Source organism: Lagenorhynchus albirostris, chromosome 17 (genome assembly GCF_949774975.1).
Source record: "Lagenorhynchus albirostris chromosome 17, mLagAlb1.1, whole genome shotgun sequence".
NCBI lineage: Eukaryota > Metazoa > Chordata > Mammalia > Artiodactyla > Delphinidae > Lagenorhynchus > Lagenorhynchus albirostris.
Window position 1 is genome coordinate 81,824,376 of NC_083111.1, and position 20,965 is coordinate 81,845,340.

At 64.7% G+C, this 20,965-nt stretch overlaps 2 protein-coding genes and 1 long non-coding RNA gene across 7 annotated transcripts; 1 reads left to right on the forward strand and 2 right to left on the reverse strand.

Moving 5' to 3' along the window:
- Positions 1-1,682: 1,682 nt before the first annotated feature.
- On the reverse strand, positions 1,683-6,409 carry VPS28 (VPS28 subunit of ESCRT-I). Of its 5 annotated transcripts, none has more exons than XM_060128414.1 (10): positions 6,367-6,409; positions 4,677-4,743; positions 4,076-4,104; positions 3,918-3,955; positions 3,600-3,689; positions 2,767-2,872; positions 2,554-2,655; positions 2,174-2,227; positions 2,008-2,099; positions 1,683-1,919 (listed from the first exon to the last, which is right to left on the reverse strand). In XM_060128414.1, exons 2-10 carry the CDS (start codon positions 4,711-4,713, stop codon positions 1,802-1,804), a joined length of 666 nt encoding a protein of 221 aa, XP_059984397.1. In that variant the 5' UTR covers positions 4,714-4,743; positions 6,367-6,409; the 3' UTR covers positions 1,683-1,801. The 5 variants fall into 5 exon arrangements, with proteins under 5 accessions (XP_059984397.1, XP_059984396.1, XP_059984398.1 ...); XM_060128413.1 differs by lacking the exon at positions 6,367-6,409 and adding an exon at positions 6,053-6,352; XM_060128415.1 differs by lacking the exon at positions 6,367-6,409 and adding an exon at positions 6,049-6,352.
- LOC132508318 (uncharacterized) lies at positions 5,933-7,550 on the forward strand. Its single transcript, XR_009536523.1, has 3 exons — positions 5,933-6,626; positions 7,053-7,228; positions 7,341-7,550. It is a non-coding gene; the product is annotated as an uncharacterized LOC132508318 (long non-coding RNA).
- TONSL (tonsoku like, DNA repair protein) lies at positions 6,798-19,592 on the reverse strand. The gene is made up of 26 exons (XM_060128418.1): positions 19,508-19,592; positions 19,312-19,407; positions 19,004-19,146; positions 18,380-18,563; positions 17,875-18,004; positions 17,470-17,641; positions 17,267-17,381; positions 16,578-16,723; positions 16,325-16,477; positions 16,025-16,150; positions 15,703-15,901; positions 14,683-14,759; positions 14,497-14,586; positions 14,148-14,220; positions 13,885-14,048; positions 13,672-13,795; positions 12,826-13,553; positions 12,636-12,712; positions 12,072-12,225; positions 11,912-11,990; positions 11,211-11,512; positions 10,883-11,054; positions 9,984-10,159; positions 9,672-9,745; positions 9,131-9,264; positions 6,798-7,903 (listed from the first exon to the last, which is right to left on the reverse strand). Exons 1-26 carry the CDS (start codon positions 19,530-19,532, stop codon positions 7,710-7,712), a joined length of 4,107 nt encoding a protein of 1,368 aa, XP_059984401.1. The 5' UTR covers positions 19,533-19,592; the 3' UTR covers positions 6,798-7,709.
- Positions 19,593-20,965: the final 1,373 nt, after the last annotated feature.

Genomic DNA, 20,965 nt, shown 5'->3' on the forward strand with positions numbered 1-20,965 from the left:
TAACGCACCCAATGCCGCTGAACCCAGAAATGTTTCAGGTGGCCAACTTCATGTTTTACATATTTCATTGCAATGAAAAATTAAAATAGACCCAAACAACCCTCCCTGGCCCTTTGCCCCCTCAGCTCCCTTGACAGCAGGTCGCGGGGACTCAGGCACTGGTGGCCTCTCCCAGGCTCCACTGAAGCCTCACCCCAACCCACACTGTTGTCAAAGTCACCGAGAGCCCCGCGGGCCAGACTCGGCAGGGCTCTTCCTCAGCTCGGTCCGCCCTGGAGCTCACCGTCCTCCACACCTGGGCCTCTGGTCTCCTCCCCAGGCCCCGGTCGCCCCTTCTTCAGCTCCTGCATTGATGCAGCACCAGTCCTGCCCCTCGGGTAGAATTCCTGGCACCCGTGATAGCCTGCCTTCACCCCAGACACCAGTCTTCACCCTTGTCTATGGAACTCCACCCGCTGGTGTCCAGCCACGCACTTGACAGTCCCCCTTGACCATCAGAGAGCCAAGTCCAGCTCAGCCTGTGCACACAGGGCCCCTCCTCCCCAGATGTCCACATTTCAATAGGAGTTTCCACCCCTCCAGGTGCTCAGGCTCAAGCCTGGTGTAACCCCGAAGTTCTCATTCCACCGCTGCGTCCAGCAGACTGTGGGCGCCACACACAGCACGGTCCACACCCAGAAGCTGACGGTCTCTCCCCTCACTTGCTGACTCTGCTCTTCCCCCTAACACATCAGAGAGATGAGGGCCTCTGCTCTGAGTTCCTCACTGGCATCTGGGGCTCCTGGGTACAATCCCAAGTCCTGACCCGCCTTCCAGCCCCGTTTCCCACCCGGCTTCCCACACCCTTCCTCCTTCCCCAGGGAGCCCTGCTCACTTCTCCTGGACCTTCTGTTCAACGCTGAGAGCTGCTCCTGACCACCCCGTATGCAATGGCAGCCTTGGACCTCCTCCATCACCACTCGAGATACCACACACTTTATTTGGTTGTCTCTAGAAGCCAGGTACAAAGTACCACTAAGAGAAAATGCTACGATGAAACTCTGGCGTGTCCCTTATCCCAGCACCACAGCTGCTAAAACTGGAACCCACCCCCCTGGAACCCAGAGCCTTGGTCTCTGGTTTGCTGCTTGCTGTCTGCCCCAGAGGATGAGGACGCAGACATGAACCCCGTGGGGCCAGGCAGCTTCCAGCACTGACGGCACAAGGCCTTGGAGCAGGCGTTGCTTCCCCACCAGGCTTTGGGCAAGGCCAGCTCTGGGGCTCCCGTGGCGTCTGCCGGCTGGGCCTTGCTCCCGGGTGAGGGACACCCTTGGTGGCAGGCAGGAGGACAAGCTGTGCTACTGTGAGCTACCAACCGGCGCTCCTGTGAGCCACCGCACAAGGATGGGCCCTGCTGCAAGGGTGTCAGGCTCTGCGCCGACCTGGCCAGCTGGGCCGCCGCGCTGCCTAAAGCTCTCAGCTGAGAGGTGGGGGAAGGTGTGGCAGGCAGATGCAAGCCTACCTGGCCTGCGGGGAGGCGCACCCCTGCTGGCTTGCCAGGCCGTGCCCACCAGGGAAGGCGCTGCGTCTAAAGTGCCACTGAGGCTCTTCCCTGATGAATGGGCTGCGTGCTCCCGAGGCCCAGAGGGCAGACAAACAGGCAGGGCGGGCCTGCGGCGGGCGGGGGGCGCCCACAGCAGCAGGGAGGTCAGAAAGCATCTTTATTGGGGGAGCGGGCTCTAGGCCACTGTGCATGGCAAAACGCTTGCAGACGTCGGGGGAAATGGGACCGTCGCAGAAGGTGGGGGTAGGGAGGCTGGGCTCAGGCGTGCAGGAAGCGGTTGAAGGCGTTGTAGGCTGATTCCAGGTCGAAGAGCATCTGGCGCACCTGGGAGTCGTCCAGCTCGTCTGAGGCTGACATGCCACTCAGGGTCTGCAGCCTGTGGGGCACAGAGCACAGAGCTGGGCTGGGACAGGTGGGGGACTACGGGGCTGCGACGGACAGGCGGCTCAGCAGGGGACACTCACCACTGGCTGACCGTCTGGCGGCCCTCGAAATCAGGGGGCAGGTGGCTCATGCGGTGCATGGTCTCCATCAGCTCCCGCAGGTCGGGCTGGATCTGCAGAAACACTACCGGCTTGGACACCGACCCTGGTTCCCCTGCCCCCACCCCCGACCGCCCGGGAGCCGCACCTCGTCCATGGCCCGGATCTCCAGGCGCAGCTTGTCCATCACTGTGATGAAGAGCTGGCGGCAAGGGTGTGTGTGAGACGACATGGGCCCCCGGCAAAGACCCCCGCCAGCCTGGTCCTCTGCAGGGCCGGGCCCGGGGCAGCACCAGCCGGCCCTCCCCCTCCGCAGCTTCAGCCGTGGGGTCACGTGGGCCCTAAGCCTGACCCTGCAGCTGAGGAGCGGTCAGTGGGTGGGAGCCCTGGGCACATCCCACGTGGGCCTTGGGATGGGAGGGGCCTCAGGGGGTTTCCCGGACGCTGCCCAGGAGGACTGCCCGCCCCCCACTCCAGCTACTCTGTGCACCGCGGGGCTGTGGGCACGTGGCCCTCCCGCCTCCGCACCGAGACCACATCGGCAATGCAGCGATTCAGGTTGCCCTTGTCGTCCTTGATGGTGATGGGCCGGTCCTCCTTGATCCTCTCCATGGCAAGCGGGCAGTCCAGCTGAGGGAGGGCACACGGTGCTGGGCCTCGCGGGGCAGCCCAGCCCCAGCCCAATGGCCTCCATGCCCACGCCCACCTCCGCCCCTCAGGGTGGAGGGGCCGCTCACTCACTCGGAACTTGCGGCAGAATTCATCGATGGAACTGATCTCTGACCCCTGTACCTGCCGGAAGGCAGCTTTGTACTGGACTAGGAGCCGTGAGCAGGCCGCAGTGTACCTGGGGGGAAGGGTCAGGCTGCCGTCCTCAGCGCCAGGCCAGCGCCGCCTGGCACATCCTGCTTTCCCTCCGCCCTTCCAGACAGGTGGCATCTCACACGGAGGGCTGGGTGAAGGGCCAGGGATTGGCCATCGAGGACCGAGCCTTCCCACTTGGTTTATACAAAAAGAGAACTCTGGAAGGTGGCGGGAGGTGGTAACGGACAAAATATGGCTGCCACACGGACCTGGCCTGGACTGTGCAGGTTGGCCCCCAGCCCAACACCAGGCAGAGGCCCAGCAAGACCCCTTGTGCCCGCTCCTCGGGCCATGTTGGCCGTGCCTCCACGTTGACAGCTCGTGGTCCTATGGGGGAGGAGCTGCTGCACCGAACAAAGGCCCCACATACCAGCTGGCTGCCAGGCCTGGCCAGCGGCACCCCACGGACTGACTGCCTGTGCCACCCGGCTCGCCTTCTATGCCTTTGCACCGATGAGGCCCCAGGTAGCAAAGCTGGGGCAGAATGCTGCCGCCAGGGCGCTGGGCTCCCCTCCCCCCAGAATGCTGGGCTACTGCCGCCAGGGCGTCCCTGCCCGAGATGGTACCAAGGCCGCCAGCACCCAAGCGACCCTCCTTGCGCTGGGTGGGCCTCAGACCCCCGCCCCCGCTCCTTACTGAGCGCCCCAGCCCTGGAGGGCAGAAACAAGCTTCCAAGTACGGGTCGGTGGTGCAGGGAAGCGGGCTCTCACTCGTTGGGGCTGACGCAGTCCTTGATGTACGCCTTCTCCAGGGCCTGCATCGTCTTCACAACTGCAAACAGCTCTGCCATGTTGTCATACCTGAGGGAGCGCATCCTTCAGATGCGGCCGCCACGGCAGGGAAGCCAAGGTCCCGGAGCCTAGGGTGCTAGTCCCACCCAAGGTGCCGCTGAGGCAGAGCTCCGTGTCTGGCTGCCCCTCTCACCCCACCCCTGGCAGAGGCTTCTTGGGACCCGTTTCCCTGGGCCGACCCCATGTCCTTCTGACCCTCAGTATGGGGGAGGCAGGCAGCCTGGGTGCTGGACTCACTTTTCCCGCTCACGGGCATTCTTATACAGCTTCACTTCCTGTTGGGGAGACAGGGCGGAGGGTCGGCTAGCAGCACCACAGTGGCTGTGGGGTCCCGGTGAGGACCACGCAGATAAAGACTACTGGCCAGCGCCGCCAGGCAGGTGCCCGCCGCTCACCTCATACAGCTCCGGCTTGTTTCCAGGGGCTGCGACAGAACAGGCAGACAGCTGGCAGGCTGCTCGCGAAGGTCACCCTGGCAAGCTTGTCCAGCGCCCTGGCCCAGCCCTGTCTCAGCGCCCCTCCCAAGGCCTCCCCCAGGCTATGTCCCAAAGAGCCCAAAGGGAGCTGGGGGAATTTCAATCTCAGCATTCCCATCAGCTTGACCTCTGGCCTGAGCAGAGGCCATGCCTCTGGGCCCAGGGGGCTGTGCGCCAGGGCTGCTGCTCCTCCATCCCACCTGTTTCTAGGCTACCTTGCTTACGATGCAGTGATGGGCACACACGTTTGTCACATGCTCTGTCATCTTTTCCCTGGCTTGAGGACTGTGGGATACCTAAGACCCCCTGAAGTGCCAGCCACACTAAAGCTGTCATCTCTGCGCCCAGCTGACCCCACCTGGAAGAGGTCTCTGGGCCCCTGGCCACTACCTGAGGTCTTGCGGGGGCGGACACTTATAGACCTCCCAAATGCTCCGGCCACCACTCCCATCAGCCTTTGCCACAGAGGTTGAAAGTCTAGGCTCTCTGGGTCCCTGGGCCCAGCCTGGGCCACACTCACCTCCCATGCCAGGAGTGGCTGGGATCCCGTGAAACATCCTGCAGGCTCAGGTGGCCACAGCAGAGACCTAGGGAGCAGAACCAGTGCTGACGCAAAGGTGACCCCCTAACACCCCTGAGGGCTGGGCCTCATGAAAAGCTTCCCCACCCTCAGCAGAAACAAAACCAGCAATGAAAACACAGCGTGCTGTGCACTGTGCTGGGAACACCGAGCCACCCTGGAGGCTGCCGGGAGGAAGCAGGTGCAGGTGAGCATCTCAGGAGTGAGCAATGGCGGGCTGGCAGAGGGGGTGGGGTGGGGGGAGTGGCGGCATGGTCAGGGCAGGTTGCTCTGAGTCAGGTGACCAGGAGAGGAAGGGGCTGCAGCTATCAGATGAGTGACCTGGATGAACGTTTGGGCAGAGAAAACAGCACATACGACAGACAGCACGTATAATGTGAGGTCTTTATGCAGGAATGAATTTAGAAGAACAGACAAGCGGGCTGGATGGGGTGGACGTGAGCTTTCTGAGTGAGGGGCGTTCTAGGGGATGAGGACAGACAGGCAGGGGGATCAAAGGGCACAGATCTCACAGGCCAGGAGGAGGAGTCTGGGTTTATCCTGGCACAGCCAGAGGGAACTACAGGAAGACCGAAGAAAGTCCTCCCAGCTCCAGGTGGGCGGTGGGCTGAGCAGACCGTGGAAGCAGGAGCCCCTGACCACTCCGGAAGTTGGTGCGGTGGCTGGGGCCACGTCCTGATGTGCTTTGGAGATGGAACCACCAGACCCAGTGGAGAATTTGAAAAGGGGTAAAAATTAAAAAGGACTCAAAAATGACCCCTTATTTTTGGACCAGTGGCACCATGACAGCGAGGTGAACTGAGATGCAGAAAGTGAACAAAGCAGGTGTAGAAGGCACGCGGGTGCGCAGGAAAGCGCTGCGGCTGATCTGCCGGCAGACATCCGAGGAAGCTGCTGAGGCGGCTGGAGACCAGGGGAGAGGCCGGGGGCTGGCAGGGCTGAGCCAGTGGCACCGAGGGGGTGGATGGCGTCCCACAGGAGACGGCTAAGGGCGAACCACGGTAGGAGGGAGAGCAGCCCACGTTGAGCCCCGGGCACCGCGGCGTGCGGAGGCTGGGCAGAGGGAAGGCGGGATCAGGGCTGGGAAAGGCCAAGGTTGTACAAGTTAAGCAGGAGGGGCGGGGGGACGGGGCCGAGAAGGCCGATGAAATTACGAGAGCCCGCGGGGGTGGGGTGGGGACACGGATACCACTGAGCCACCCTCCCGCAGCATCAGAGAGGAGGTGCAACGGAGAGAAGGAATAAGGGAGTCGTCTGCGGCTCTACAACGGGATTCCACGCAGCCACAAGCGAACACTCGGCTGAACCTCACCAACCTGCCGCGACCCAGAACGGCGAGCTTCTAGAGAAAGCCCAATGAGCGCGGTGGAAGATCGGGCGGGCCGCGTGCGGGGCGCATAGGCCGCGGGAACCTTCGGGCCCGACGGTCTGAGCGCCGCACTCGGAGGCGCCAGTCCCGGGGAAACGGCTCTGGAACCCAGGGGGTAGCCAGGAGAGCCGGACACCGGGAGAGGGGCCCACAAGACGGAGAGCCAGGAGGAGCACGGGCGCGGAGTGCCCTCCGCGGCACAGCGACACCCCCGGGCCTCTGCCAGCGCCGCCTTTCCCGCCCGCCCCCGGCCTGGAGTACCTGGGCGGCCTCGCGGATCCCGGAAACGGCGCGGGGGCGGAGCGCTCTCTGACGCCTGCGCTTGCGCTTGCGCTTGCGCGCGGGCCCCATGTATGCGCCTGCGCACACTTTCTCAGCGCCGGAACCTGATGTCTGCGCCTGCGCGCGGGGCTGGGCCACCTGGGCTTCTGGCTACTTCCCCCCCAACCCCGCGCTGAGGCCGGGCCGGGGGTAACACTCTGCGGGTCTGATCCAGCCATGCCTGATAGGAACCGGAAGAGGTAACGAAGGGAGGTTTTGCCTTCACCTGTAGGACCTCTAAGTGGCCGGATCTGCCCTTGAAACTGTGCCCCACAGGGTTAACAGAAATTGGTAACAAATCCTTGAGCTTGTCTTTACAGCTTCTTAAAAACTCCTCCATAAACAACAAGGACCTACTGTACAGCACCGGGAACTATATCGGGTATCTTTTAATAACCTATAATGGAAAAGAATCTGAAAAACAATACATATATACAAAACTGAGCTAAACTGAATTGCCTTGCTGTACACCTGAAACTAACACAACATTGCAAATTAAGTGTACTTCAATAAAAAAAAACCCTTCCGCTTGTAACCTGCCTTCACTGGTCAAGCTCACCTTAATTGTCGATACAAAAACGTGCACGTCCTGCAAAATACGATGTTTGCTCTGAGTTGTTTTCCAGGAACTTGGAGTCACCTGTGTCCAGTCTGAGCTCAAGCCAGTTAAGGCTGGTTGGGACCACCAACCCTAAAACTGGGCCTGCACAGGTGTCCAGTGAATGACCTTTTGACATCGGAGGGCCCAACCCCCCACCCTCAGATCATGTCCATTTTTTAACATGGTCCCATGAAGAAGCAGGTAATTCAGACACGCCTCTGCAGAACACAGATTACGTCGCCTTTTTCCTACCTCCAATCTCCTCTCCCCACGCTTAAGATCACCCTGCCTTCTTTTCTTTTTGGCCACGCAGCTTGTAGGATCTAGTTCACCGAACATGGAACCAGGCCCGGGCCGTCGGCAGTGAAAGTGTTGGAGTGCTCATCACTGGGCTGCCAGGAATTCCCCCAACCTGCTTCTTTGTCCCGTAAATATCCCACGCCCCTACTTCGGGGAAGCCAATCTGAGATCTGTCCTCCCGTCCCCTCACTTGGCTGCCTATGAATAAACCCTTTCTCTGCTGGTGTGGCTCACTGCTCATTGGGCAGGGAGGCCTCATTCCAGAGCGCTCTGACAGCAAGGTGAACCCCTCCGAAGGCCACAGCAGGGAGGGAGGCGGCAGCAGCGGCTTCCTTTATTAGAGGCTTGGGCGTGTGGGGAGGGTGGGGCACGGCTCAGCCAGTCAGAGGTGCCTGAAGAAGAGCTTGGGTCCCCGATCCAGGGTGCATGCTTTGGGGCCCAGCTGGCTGGGCAGCAGCTGGTGCAGGGCATCCCGGTCCTCAGCAGAGAGACGTCTGCTGCACAGCTGCAGCTCCTGCAGCTGCACTGTTAAGTTGTCCCAGAGGCGCAGGCCCAGGGGGCCCTGGACAGCACAGCCTGCAGAGGGGAAGCAGGAGTAGGCCTCAGGCTATGGCCGGGGCCCGCAGGAACCAGTGGTGTTCGTAGAGGGGGCCCTGTGGGGCTTTCCTCTTTACCAGTGTGGCCCTCGGGAGGAAACACACTTCCTCTGAGGCCCCAAGGGCTGCAGCGAGGGGCATGAGCAAAGGCCAGCAGAGGCCCGATAATTCTCTAGAAGGAGTGTGCTCTCCCAGGCCTAGTGTGCCCAGGACTGTGGACTCCCTTCCCAGCCAGTGGTCAGGCACAAGGGAGGTTGGCTAAAGTAAACACCGCATTCACATCTGTGCCTCTGCCCTTGTCTGACGACGCCTGGGTCTCTCCCTCCATAAAATTGACCCAGTGGGCTACCTGTGAGTCTCAAGACACTGAGCTACAAGGCTCAATCCTCAGAGAGACCAGAGAATACCCAGCAGGCTCACGACCCAGGGAGTTTGGTGAGAGGGTGCAGGTGCCCAGAAGCCAGGTGTGTGGGGAGCAGCCCCTCAGCTGAGCGCAGGTCTCCTACCAGCCCACCTTCAGGGGGGCCTTCCTGGAGGAGCCAGCCTGGCCCTGTGGGCCCGTGGGCGAGGAGCAGGAAGAACCCAGGGATCCCCTGTGTGTAGACCCACTCCCAGCCCTCGTTCTCCTAGACGGCAAAGCCTGGTCTGCCCTGCCCTGGGCCCCAGCAAGATGTGCCAGGCCGCTGGGTGGCCAGTTCACCAAACGCACCTCCCTGGGGTCCTTCTCAAGACAGCTCTGGTAGGGTCCTGCACCAGGGCGTGGCCAGAGAAACCAGCTAAGTCAGGCCACAGGCCTGGACGGTAGGGTCAGGGCAGCCTTGGCCAGGAAGCGGGAGGGTCCCTCAGAGGCAGGTATTGCCACCCTAGCCCGACGTCCCTCTCTCGGTGACAACAGGAACGAGGAAGTCCCTGTGGCACTGGGTCCCCCGGCCATGGTCTCGAGGGTCAGGCTGACCAGGCCAGAGGCAGAGACCCACGGTCCTCCCGCCCTACGGTTTGAGGAGCGAGGCTCACACCTGCTTCCAGTCACACTGGTCACCGTCCTCCACTGTGGCGACCCCAAGGGGCCCAGCCCACCCTTGCGGTCTGGCTGGTGGCAGTGACGGCCCCTTCAGAGGAGGCACCTGGGCCTAAGGCAGGTCCTCGAGGAGGGAGCTGTGTCACCAGCTCCAGTGTGGCAGGTGTAGCCACCATACCCAGAGCTCACCTGACAGGCCGAGGAAGCTGAGGCCTTGGGGCCGCCCTTGGAGGGCAGACAGGAGCTCCTCCAGGCCGGCACAGCTGATCTTGGGGTTGGCAGACAGGTCCAGCGAGACCAGCGAGGGGCAGAGAGGCAGACATCTGAGACAGGGAAGAAGCCTGGGGGTCAGCTTCCATCACGAGGGGAAGCTGCCCCAGGTGACCCCAAGGCTCGGGGAGCTGCAGGCCAGGACCACAGGCTTTGCCCCCAGCCTGGCACGGGTGTCTCACACTCCTGCGAGCCAGCTGAGGCTGGAGGGCCACAGAAGCCGTGGCCCGTGCCTGGGCTGCTGGACAAAAGGTGACAGGAGGGGACACACTAGAGAGAAAGAGTCTCAAGAGCCGTGGGAGCATGAAGAGAGACACGAGGGCCAGCCAGGAGGCAGGCTAGTGGCTGGCGGCCAGGCCTCGGGGCATGCTGGGGCAAGGAGCCCCAGCTTCCCCGGGCTCCTGGGCCCTGAGATCAGAACCCCTGCAGGATGGTGGTGGCACGAGCTGGCTGGCATTACCTGCTCAGATCTCTCACGGCCTCGTCGCCCAGGTGGTTTGCCGACAGGCCCAGGTGCTCCAGGGCGCAGCCTTCCTAGACAGCGGAGGCCCAAGGGGAGCCAGACTGAGTGGGGCACCTGCCCTCCCTGCCTCCCTGGATCCCAGCTGTCCTTCCTGCTGGCCAGGAATTCACAGCCTGAGGCAGGCAGGTCTACAGAAACCTTTCCCCGCCTCTGTTTTTTCCAAACGTGCAAAGCCTCTTCCCAGCACCACCCGCCAATCCTGGGTGGCCCAAGGTGCCTCTGGCTTAGTGTCCCTCCTTGACCGCATACCTTGGTCAGGTAGCTGACCACGGGCTCCGTGAGGCCTGGGTCGCTCTTGCTGGCGGCCACAGAGCTCAGCTCCAGGCGTAGGAGGGTGCGGGCTGGCAGGCTCTGCAGGGCCTGGGCCAGGGCGGAGGCACCCAGGCCGTTGTAGGACAGGGACAGTGTCTTCAGGCACTTGGCGCCTATACCAAGGGCCAGAACCTCTGTCAGCCCCGCATGCCGCCGCCCCCAGCCCTGCCGCAGAGTCCTGGGCCCAGAGCCCTCGTGACCCTCGGGAAGCCGTCCTCGTCCCTGAGGTTTGGTGTGCAGGGAAACTGGGGTGGCTCTGGCCCAGTGTCTCCCAGTGGGGAGGGGGCAGAACTGGACTCCTGAGCCCAGCTTCTTCCCACCATTTCGGGGTCCTCCACCTGCCCCTACTCACGACAGGATGGCCCCAGGTGACCTGAGACAGGCCCTAGGCTGGGACATCCACATGTGGTGGGGTGGGTCGGGGAGTACTCCGTCTGCCACCCCAGTCCTAGACCCCTCCTCCCCTGCCGCTGTGCTCATAGCTCTGTGGAAAGCCCCCTAGAGGACCCCAGTTTCCAGCTTCTCAGGGCTGGGATGGCGGGTCTCTGCAGCCCCAGTGGGCTTGCGGTGGAATCGTCTCTGGCAAACGGGATGCTCAGACCTGGTGAGAGCTGTGGGGCTGGGCTCTGGCCTGCAGCGTAGCTGGGACTGGGGCTGTGTCCTGAGGGGGCCGCCCAGGCCAGGCGAGCACCCAACGGCCCTCTGAGCCCAGACAGGTCCAGCACCTGCACGTCTACCTACGTGCTCCCGAAAGCTGGGCTCGTGCCCTAGGAGTCCTTGTGCTGGAGGCTCTCTGAGCCCTTGGGACCAGGGAGTGGACGTGCCTGGCAGCTCACCTTGGAAGGCGCTGCGCAGGGCCGCCTGGTGGTTCAGGAAGAAGCTGCGGCCAAAGCCACAGGCCTGGAGGTGCAGGGTGCTGAGCAAGGGGCAGGCCCGTAGGATGGAGGCCAAGGCCTGGCCACAGCCATCCCCGAGGGGGTTCATGCTTAAGTCCAGCTCTTCCAAGTTCTGTGGAGACATGGGTTCCCCAGAGGATCTGGTCTGGGCCACCCGGAGCTGGGTATTGGCCAGCACTCTCAACCGCACCTTCCCACCCAGGGATGGGCTAGATGTGGACGTTCAGATGCTGCCCTGGTACCGGTCCGCCGTTCCCCACGCCTCTACCTGCAAGGCGGGCTGCCCCTGGAGACCCACAGCAAGCTGGCGCAGCCCTTCAGCGCCCAGGTGATTGGAGGAGAGGTCGAGGAGGGTCAGGCCGGGCACGGTGTCCAGGGCAGCCAGCAGCTCGGCGACACATCCATCCCCCAGCCGGTTCCCGGCGAGGCGGAGCTCCCGGAGTGCCGAGTGCAGCTTCAGGGCCCGCAGCAGCGGGGTGAGCTGGGCCTGGCGCAGCGCCAGGGAGCAGGCACTGAACGCGGGGCCTGAGCCCTGCTGCTCCATCGCCTGCAGCACGTGCTGGTGCGCCCCTGGAGGGGGGACGTGGCGTCACCAGGGCCAGAGCCTGCCTGTCCTACCCTGTGCATCACGAGAGGCAAACCAGGCAGCCCCTCCTCACTCACGAGCCCTGGGGCTGCCACCAGAGGCCTGTGGACCCCATGGCCCAGGAGCCACGCCGCACAGCCGGTGGGTGGCGCTCATCTACCTCCAGACGGGGCCAATCTCCCCCACCCCACCCCACTACCTACACACAGGGCTGCTAGGTAGGGGAGGAAAAGCCAAGAACAGGTGGGCTGGGAAGGAACCCTGGTGGGCACCTGGGGTCCTGGGAGTTGAGGCCCGCAGACCTGGGAGTGGCACGGGCAGGAGGAGCCCACACACCCAGCCCTCTGCCCAGGCCACCACCGCAGGGCCCCCTGGGCCCTTACCTTGCTCCAGGCTCTGGCAGGCCCGGCGGTAGCGGTCCGTCAGCGGGGGAAGGTCCCACGAAGTCACCTCAGCCAACACCTGGAAAGCACCAACGGTGTGCAGCCCCCAGCACCCAGTATTGGCGAACACCCCGAACTCAGGGCCTGGCCTGCCACTCACCTCCTCATTGCTCTGCAGCACGTCGGAGATGGGGTCCTGTGGGGCCAGCAGGGCCCCCTCTTTTTGTAGGGAGAGCCGAGGCAGCAGCCCAGAGGCCTGGTAGTAACGCTGGGCGGCCTGCTCAGCCAGCCAGGCCACAGAGTGGGTCTCCCTGCTGTGGGGACAGAGGTCGAGCTGAGTCCTGGACCTGGCCAGGTTCCCGTACATGTTGAGGAGCGGCCCCCGGGGTCCTGCCATCCCAGCTTGGCATCCACAGCTCCCTCGTCTGGCTCCTTCCTCTCCCCCTGCCCCTATGTGTGACGTGCCAGTGCCCCGTGCACACATGCAGCACCTCCGGGCTGTTTCTAGGGACGCAGGGCCTCCCCGAGCCTGTGTCTGCCATCACCTCCCCCAGCTGCCAGCCCCCGCGAGGTGGGGTATAAAACCAGATGAATTCGCATTGCACATTCCACGCCATCTGCAGCCATGAAGGCCCTCTGCTGCCCCTGGGCACCATCCCCTGGCCCAGAACCCGCAGTGGCGCACAGGGGGCCAGGGGGTGGGAGAAGACAAGTGACACCTTACCTCTGTGGAACGGGGATGAGGAAAAGATTATGCTGAACACGAACTCGAACTCGGATGGGAGGGAGCAGGGCCTGACCCTAGCAGGTGCGGGCAGGGAAAGACAGCCTGAGTCGGAAGACGGAGCCCCCTGCCCACCACCCTCAACCGCCCCAGCCTGGGAGGCAGCTCTGCTCCAGGCCTGCACACCCACCAAGGGCTGGCCTGCTGCAGGGCTTCCCCCAATGGGCTCCAAGGCCCTGGGGACATCAGGGCTCCGCGGGGGCTCTGCGGCTGAGCTGCAGGCTCCATCTGCTCTGACCCGTGCACTCCAACTCTTGAGACAGGACAGCCGGCTCTTCCGGGCCCGGGCCCGAGGCCTGATGGCGCTCGCCTCACTGCCTGACCCCGAGGCACTGTGTCTGCTGCCATCCGCACTGCTATGGGGGCGGGGCGGGTAGCTGCCCCCATGACCATGGGCCAGCAGCAAGTCCTCTTCTAGCCAGTCCCCGGCCAAGCACTCCTCCTCAGGGAGGAGTGCTGCCCGGGGGCTGGGGGCCTCGCCGGGGCCTCGAGGGGGGCTGGGGCGCAGGTGGTATCTCTGGGCACTGCCCACACTGCGGATGGCCGCCCGGTAGGCTGCCCAGCCGGCACTCGCAGTGGCTGCCTCTCCGTCACTGGTGGGGCTGGGCATCCGGGGCCTCTTCTGGGGTGGCCGGGGCGGACCTGGGTTTTCCTCCCCATCCGAGCTGCTACCGCTGGCCAGCTTGTGCCTGCTCCTCCAAGGCCTGGCCGCGGCTGGCACCGCCAGCCCCTGGGAGACCCTGGCACTGGCCTGACAGGCTTCTGGGGGTCCTGGGCTGGGACTTGAGGGAGGAGAAGTCTCAGGGTCAAAAACATGGTTACTTGGGACGGTCGGGGGAGCCAGGGAGCTGTGGGGAGCTGCAGAGAGATTGAACCTATTGTGAGGCAGTGCCTGGCAGCATCCCCGCCACCCAGGGCCCGGGGACCCTCAGGCTACGGAGCGAGGTCCTTAGGAGCAGAGAAGGTCCCCGCTTGCCTTGGCCCGAAGAGGCCGCCTGGAGCAGCGTCTCCATGGCAGCAGCCTTCTCTCGCGTCTCGCCATCCAGATCCTTGCAGTACAGCTTCACCCACTGCTGCAGCGTCTCCAGCGGGCTGCGGCCCTGTGGGGTACCCAGCTAAGCAGGGCTGGCAGTGGCAGTACCGCCAACCACGTGCGGCCCACGCCTGCCTGGCCTGCGTCTGTGCTCACCTTCCTGGTTCGAAGAGTGACCGATGCTCCTCGCTCGATGAGCAGCTGGGCCACCTCAAAGTGGCCACAGTTGAGAGCATCGTGCAGGGGAGTGATACCCTCACAGCCTTGGCCACCCGGGTCATCCACCGCGGCCCCGTGGTCCAGCAGGAAACGGACGATGTCTGTGGACGGGGGGTATGAGCCAGCTCCCAGGCCCTTCCTTGGGAGGGACCCTTTCCCTCTCCCTATCGTATGCTAGCACCCCGCAGCCCCACACTCACCCAGATGCCCGTAGTTGCAGGCCTCGTGCAAGGGTGTCCAACCACAGTAGTCCCGAGGGTTCAGGGGGTGGCCCTGTGACAAAGAATGGGAAGGAGCCTGGCCCCGAGTAGCCCCCAGCCTGGCCTTGCCCTGGGGCTCTGGAGCCTGAGGAGGGCCCCCGGGGCCCACCCCCGAGCCTGGCCCTGGCCCAGGTCACACCAGAGTGAGGGAGACACTCGCCACAACAAGTACAGAGTCCCCAGTGCCGGCTCCGGCCCCTGTACCCTGCCCTGGCCCCTGGGGAGACAGTACCCCAGCGAGAGCCCCTGCTATGGCCGCAGGGTGACTGGGGTGGGGCAGCGGGCCCACCTGCCTCACGAGGTCCTGGACACGGCCCAGCTGGCCCTCGATGCAGGCTCGGTGCAGCAGGGTCTCCCCGACGTCGTTGCGCCGGTTCCACTGTGGGCACAGTCGCCCCGTGAGGGCGTAGGCGTGAGGGGATGGGGGGCACTGGTGGGCACGGGAGGGCGACACGCGCTCAGCCCCTGTGCTCACCTTGCCCACCCTCCGCCGGCCCAGGCAGCCCTGAAGCTCCTCCTCCTCCAACCGCTGGGACCCGTCAACTTCATCCTCTGGAACAGAGCCAGGCCCACCAGCCCAGGTGAGCCTAGCCCCTGCCCCGGCTCCGCTGCGCCCAGGAGCCTGCTCTGTGGGGCAGCCTCCCGCACCCCAGACCTCCGCTGTCTCCTTCCTGGGAAGCATCCTTGTTGGGCCACGTCAGGCCCAGGGTGAAGACAGCTCGCCCCTGGGGCCCAGGCGTCCTCCACCTGCACGACTCCCGGTGCCTCTGCCTTCTCCCGCCTGCTCTCAGCCCGACACCCTCCCCCACCCCCCGCCCCGGCTCCCTCCTGCGCCTCCTTCCCTTCTCCTCCGGGGGTAACTGCCTATACCTATGGGAAAGTCGGAGAGTCGCCTGAAGTTCTCCTTTTCGGGTCCTCTCTCCCCGCCCCTCCTGCGGACCCTCCCCCACACCTGCATACGAGCCACGCCCAGCTCAGCACCCCGCTAAGGCAAGGCTGAAACTTCCCGGGGGTTTTGGAGGCCCCTCGAGTTCAAAACTGAAGCCACTCCTTCTGGCCTCAGGGACCGTGCAGCCGGGAGCCAGCTGACTGCTGAAGCCCACCCACCGGCCCGCTGCCTGAGCCGGCTTCCGCCACAGCCCACCCTCACAGCCGCCCCTCGGAGCTGAGCACGCTGGCCTCAGGGGAACCGCGCAGGCCCTCGAGGGTCTCGGGACCGCCTGTGGTGCGTTTCCCCAGGTCTGCCCCGAGCCACCTCCCCTGCAGACGCCCGCCAGCCTCCCGGCACCGGCCCCTCCAAGAACATCCCCCCGCTGTGCCCGGCTCCCTGCAACCCCCCCACCTCCACCCTCCTCCACCTGCCTCACCTGCGCCAGTTACCCACCCGGCGCTGGGCTGTTCCCTCCCATCCTGAGGCTGTGAGCAGGACCCACCGGCCCGGCCCCGGCGTCAGGGAGGGAACACCGGGGCTGCCAGCATGGCATCCGAGCCTCACCGCTCTCTGAGAGCTCCACCTCGATGGCCTCCAGGGCGGCAGCATCCCCCTCGTCCCCCTCGTCCTCCTCGTCGTCCTCGTCCCCCTCATCCTCCTCGTCTTCAGCCGCTCTCAGCTCCTGCAGCCTGGCTTCAGTGCCAGGGGCCTCCTGAGGCTGCAGCCTCAGCTGCACCGCGTGGAGGTGCCGTAAGACCTGCCTCTGAGGAGCGGGGGACACCCAGCTCAGGGCCAGAGCAGAGATGGGGACGGGGGACAGGGGGACAGGCGGGCCGCGGGGAAGGTGTACGTGGGGATCCCAGCACGGGTGGGCGGGCTCCCACACCTGCAGCCGCGGCTGCTGGGCTTGCTGCGCACAGCTGAGAGCCTTCTGGAAGCACGGCGCCAGCACCTCGTAAGCATCCCCGGCGTCCTCGCGGGACAGCGCGATGTTCAACCAGGTCTTGGCCTCCTAGAGGAGGAGGCGTGAACTCGGTCGGTGGCGGCCGCCCCCGCACCCAGCTGGCCCCGGCTCCCCATGGCTGCCCACACGAGACAGGAGGACGACAGCCCTCCCGTGCCCATCCCCAAGGGCAGCAGTCCTGGGACAGAGCCCCGGGCAGGGCAGGGCGCCGTGACCCCTCACCTCCAGGGCGCTGCCGTCCCGCAGCCTCAGCTCCTCTTCATAGTGGCGCACGGCCTGGCGGTGGTCCTTCATGTCCCCCAGGGTGGCAGCCAGGGACACGTGGATGACGGCCAGCTCAGGCCCCGGCCTGTTTAGCAGCTCCGCAAACTGCAGCTGGGAAGGCGGCAACAGTGAGGCCAGGGCTGCGCCACACCCCGCAGCCCGCAGCCCACAGCCCCGGTGCCCTCATCCCCGCCCCAGCCCGGGCACGCACCTGCTTCTGGTAGGCCGCGGCAGCCTTGGGGAAGTCGCCCGCCTTGGAGAACAGGTCACCCAGCTGCTCGCAGATGCCCATGGCGCCCCGCGGGTCACTCTCCTCAGACTCCTCCAGCTGCTGCTGCAGGCGGACCACCGCGAGCACTGCCAGAAAGAGCCTGGTGCGGGGGCGGCACAGCCTGGGGCCTGGCCCTGTGCCCTTAGGCAGCCAGCCACCTGCCCGAGCCTCCGCTCACCCACTGGTAAGGGGGGTGGTAGGAGGAACTACTTCGTGGGGTCGCAGCAAGAATAGAAGAACCAACTAACGACAAGTCAGGGCAGGGGCTGGTCCGCAGCATGGGGTGGGGGCCTGCTGACCGCCACTTACCAGTCCTGCTAGGCCACACGCACCGTCCACGCTCCCACCCCATTAGGCGGGGCAGCTTTTCTCTAGTTTGCCAACGAAGCTGGCTTGTGCATAGACACTAGTCTCCTGACCACCCTGGGTGCCCCTCTGACACTCTGTGCTGAATGTAGCTCAGAGAAAAATGAGGCCCCTCCCAACAAGAAGTGGGGGGAGACGGGTGCCCTACTGGCGCTGCCACCTCCCAAAGGACACACGCCCAGGCCTCCTCTGCTGAAGGACGGGAGCCCTCCCTACTCCTTCTCAGGGGGTTCAGCACCCCCCCGATCCCCTCCTAGGCTCACCATACTTGAGAGTCCGGCAGACCACTGCCTTCTGCAAAGGCTTCTGGGAACCAAGCCGATAGGCCTTCTTCAAGGCTCTCTTGGCGGCCAAAAAATCCCCTAGGTCTTGGAGGACCTGGAGGGCAAGGGAAGGTGAGGCCCGCAGGCTCCTGAAGGCCCAAGCCCACCCGGGAGCAGAGCCCGGAGCCACCAAGAACCAGCACCTCCGAGAGGAGCAGGCAGCACTCGCTCTCCATGGAGCCCTGCTTCAGGGTGCGTGCGCACTTCCGCGCCCCCTCCAGGCAGCGCATGGCCTGAGAGTGCTGCCCCCGCCGCCAGTGGATGGCGCCGAGGTTGTAGCGGGCGCGAAACAGGTCTTCGTACAGGTGGTTCTGCCTGGGGGTGGGACAGGATCTCAGTGCCCGGGGCACTGTCGCTTAGGGACAGCACAGCAAGCACCCACCGATGCCACTTAGGGTTCCGGCCCCCACAAAGCCAAGGCTGCCCCTCTGCTAACAGGAAACTGACTGGGCAGAGGGGTGAGGTCAGCCCGGCTGCCCTCTCGGGAGGACCCTGGGAGCAGCCCAGGCCCCAGCCACTCCCTCCTGGGGCCGAGCGGGGGGCCTTACTCGGCAAGGAAGATGCTCTTCGTGAAGTAGGCGTGGCATAGCGCCGCCTGCTGCAGGCTGTCACAGGTGAGGCCCACGTTGAGGTAAAGTCGGGTCCTCATCTCACTCAGCTCTCTCTTGGCCAATGAGCCTGGAAGACGCCCCTCCAGACACTCAGTGCCTTACCCCCACTTGGGGTCTCCAGCCCTGGGCCCTGGCCAACCTCTCCTGGACCCCTCCTCCAGCCTCTCACTGTAGGTGCCAGGGGTTCTGCTGCAGGTAGAGCAGAGTGAAAAAGAGCAAAGGCAGCCGGACCCGAGGTCGTGAGGAGCACAGGCTCTGCGGGGCAGGGGGCGGGGCGGGGGGAGGGCTGCTGCTTCTGAGAACCAATCTCAATCTCACAAAAGGAGGGTCCAGACAGGTGGACCCACCACACGGGCAGGGCGGGCAACGGGGCTGTAGCCTCTTCTCCCTGCAGAGCTCAGGAGGCAGAAGGTGGGGAGGGCCAGTCTCCAAGGGCAATTACCCTGCAGCTTCTCATCTACGATAGCCAGGCTTTTCTCGAAGGCACCCTGAGCCTGTAGCAAGGCATCCTGAGACTGGTGGTGGTCAAAGATGTCCAAGTGGGTGCGGCCAATGGTGGCCCAGGCCCTCTGCTGCTCAACATGGTTGGACAGGGAACATGCGAGCTCCAGGTAGCGGTGCTGGTGCTGCAGCACAGAAGAATGGTCGCTGTGAGCCAACCCCACGTCAAGCAAACCCCACGTGTCCCCCAAGCCCCCACAGAGCAGGGCAAAGCTAGGCTGCAACACCCCGTTTTCTCTATGCTAAGGGCTGACTGTGGGGACCGTAGCACCACACTCAGACCAGCCAAAGTCACTGGGGGAGACACTGACCGGAAGTTAGCTGGGCTGTGGCAGCCCCAGAAGCCGGGGCCAGGTCAGCTCTGTGTGGACAGAGGGCCTGTGGCACACCCACCCGAGGACTAGGCTACCAGAGCCCAGCGCAGCGTGTCCCCCTCTCCCCTCCAGACAGAGGCCTGGACAGCAGAGACTGGGCCTCCCTTCTCAGAAACGGACCCCCAGGATATGAGAGCCCAGGAGAGCTGGGTGTGGCCAGCGTGGGGGTCCACGTCGCGGCCTCCGCCCACCTGCAGGGCAGCCGAGTAGTCCTCCATCTCCGCCAGCCGCTCTCCGATCTTGCGGTGGGCCACGGCGCAGCCCAGGGGGTCGTCGGCCGACTCCAGGAGCTGCAGTTCCTGCTGGTGCTCTCGCAGGGCCTCCGCGTAGCACCCTGGGCGGGCGGGACAGGCTTCAGTCTGGCCGGGCAGAGGGCCAGGGGCCGCGAGGGCCAGTGGGGCAGCGGCCGGTCGGCACTCAGGAAGGCCCCCCCCGCACCCCCCCCCACACCCCGTCCTCCCGGATCCTCGCTCCCAGGCCCGGACTCCACCCCACGCACCATGGCTAGCCAGGAGCTCCCCCAGCTGGTGGCAGACGGCTGCCTCCTCCCGCAGCTGCCCGCTCCTCTGGGCCTTAGCCTTGGCCTTGCTTAACTCTGCAGAAAGAAGAACGAGGCCTGGGTGCTAAGCTTCTCCGCCCGGGAGGGCCAGGCCCGCCCCCGGCCCCCGCGTTCGGGCGCTAGTCCCTGGACTCACGGCGAAGCTCGCGGTCCAAGCTCATACTCCGGCCGCCCTGCCGAGGGTTCCGGACTTCCCGCGCTCTAGCGTCGCCACAGCAGCCCCACCCCCAGGCCCAGCGCGCAGGCCCACTCCTGACGCGGAGTGTCCCGGGAAGTGTAGTTCAACCGCCCGATGCATCCTGGTAGTTGTAGTAGGGCTGGCGCAGGGGCGGGAAGAGCGGCGGGCGTCTCCATGGGCTCCTGGGTCTTCCTCTAGAGCTGGGCGCCCCCCCCGCCCCGCCCTGCCCCGCCCCGCATCCCGTATCCCGCATCCGCCCTTGGGATGGGGTCTCCTGGGCTCCCGCCGCGTGCTGCCGCATCCCGCACACAAGCAAACCTACCCACCCACGGTACTTGACCTGAGGAACGGCCTGCCCTCGCGTGGGAGGAGAGGAAGTCCTCGGAGACCACGGGCACTTGAGCACTCAGATTTGGGGCACGATCAGAGGAGGCGCCCCGCAGAGCCTGCGGATCAGCCTTGAACGCTCCACAGTCGTCACACGTGGGGACTCCGACCCCCAGTGCTACCGGCGGGAGGGGGGCTGTGTGTTTCAAAAAGAATCGAGCGCGGTCCTGCTTCCTCAGTGTGTACGCCAGTTTTGTATTCCTGGAAAACTCAGCGTGCGCTCGTTAAAACTGCAAAACCGTCTTGTGCTGAGAGGTAAAGGGAGCAGGATCCGGGCTCGGAGCGCTGTGACCAACCTCTCAACTGCATTAGATCTGGGGTGTGGGGAGCCTGGGGACCTCTAAATATCCGTCCTTTCCCCCCACCCCTGCCTCGAAAACCTGCCGGGCCTCGGGGCTCGCAGTCCCCACCCTGCCGCGCGGCCCTGGGCCCTAGGTGCCAGGGCTCGCGCCCCAAAGTCCCCAGAGGAGGCCCGGAAGGAGTGGGAGAGGGGCACTTTTATTTCCTGTGGAAATGGAAACAGACCCAGTGGGGTACCCGGGAGGGAGCCATGTGGAAGGTGGCTGGTCCCCAGGTCCAGGGGAGGCTGCAGGCGTGAGGGTGAGCTTGAAAAGCAGCAGGACGGCCTCCTCTTTGAAGGGTGTGGTGCTCCCTCCCCCCCCCTCCACCGTGGGGTCCCAGGAGACAGGACCGGAGGCTTGAAACCAAGGTGCTGCTTGGCAGGCAGGCTGGTGAGGTGCAAGGGGCACAGTGAGAGGCAGGGTGGGCATGGGGGAGCCGAGCCATGGAAACAGAGACTGTCTCAGCAGAACGGTGAGACGGCACCTCCCCCGAGAGCCTTTCCCACTCCAGCACCAACATTCCCAGGACAGCCCAGGTCCTGGGGCCTGATCTCCCTTCAGAGAGGACCCAGCTTCTCTAGCCTTGGCCTCCCCACTGATCAGACAGGAATGTGCATATGAGGATGCCAGCAAGGGCTGAAGGCCTGGGGTGGGGAGGCCGCAGGCTCGGGGCCAGCAGCTGACCCCT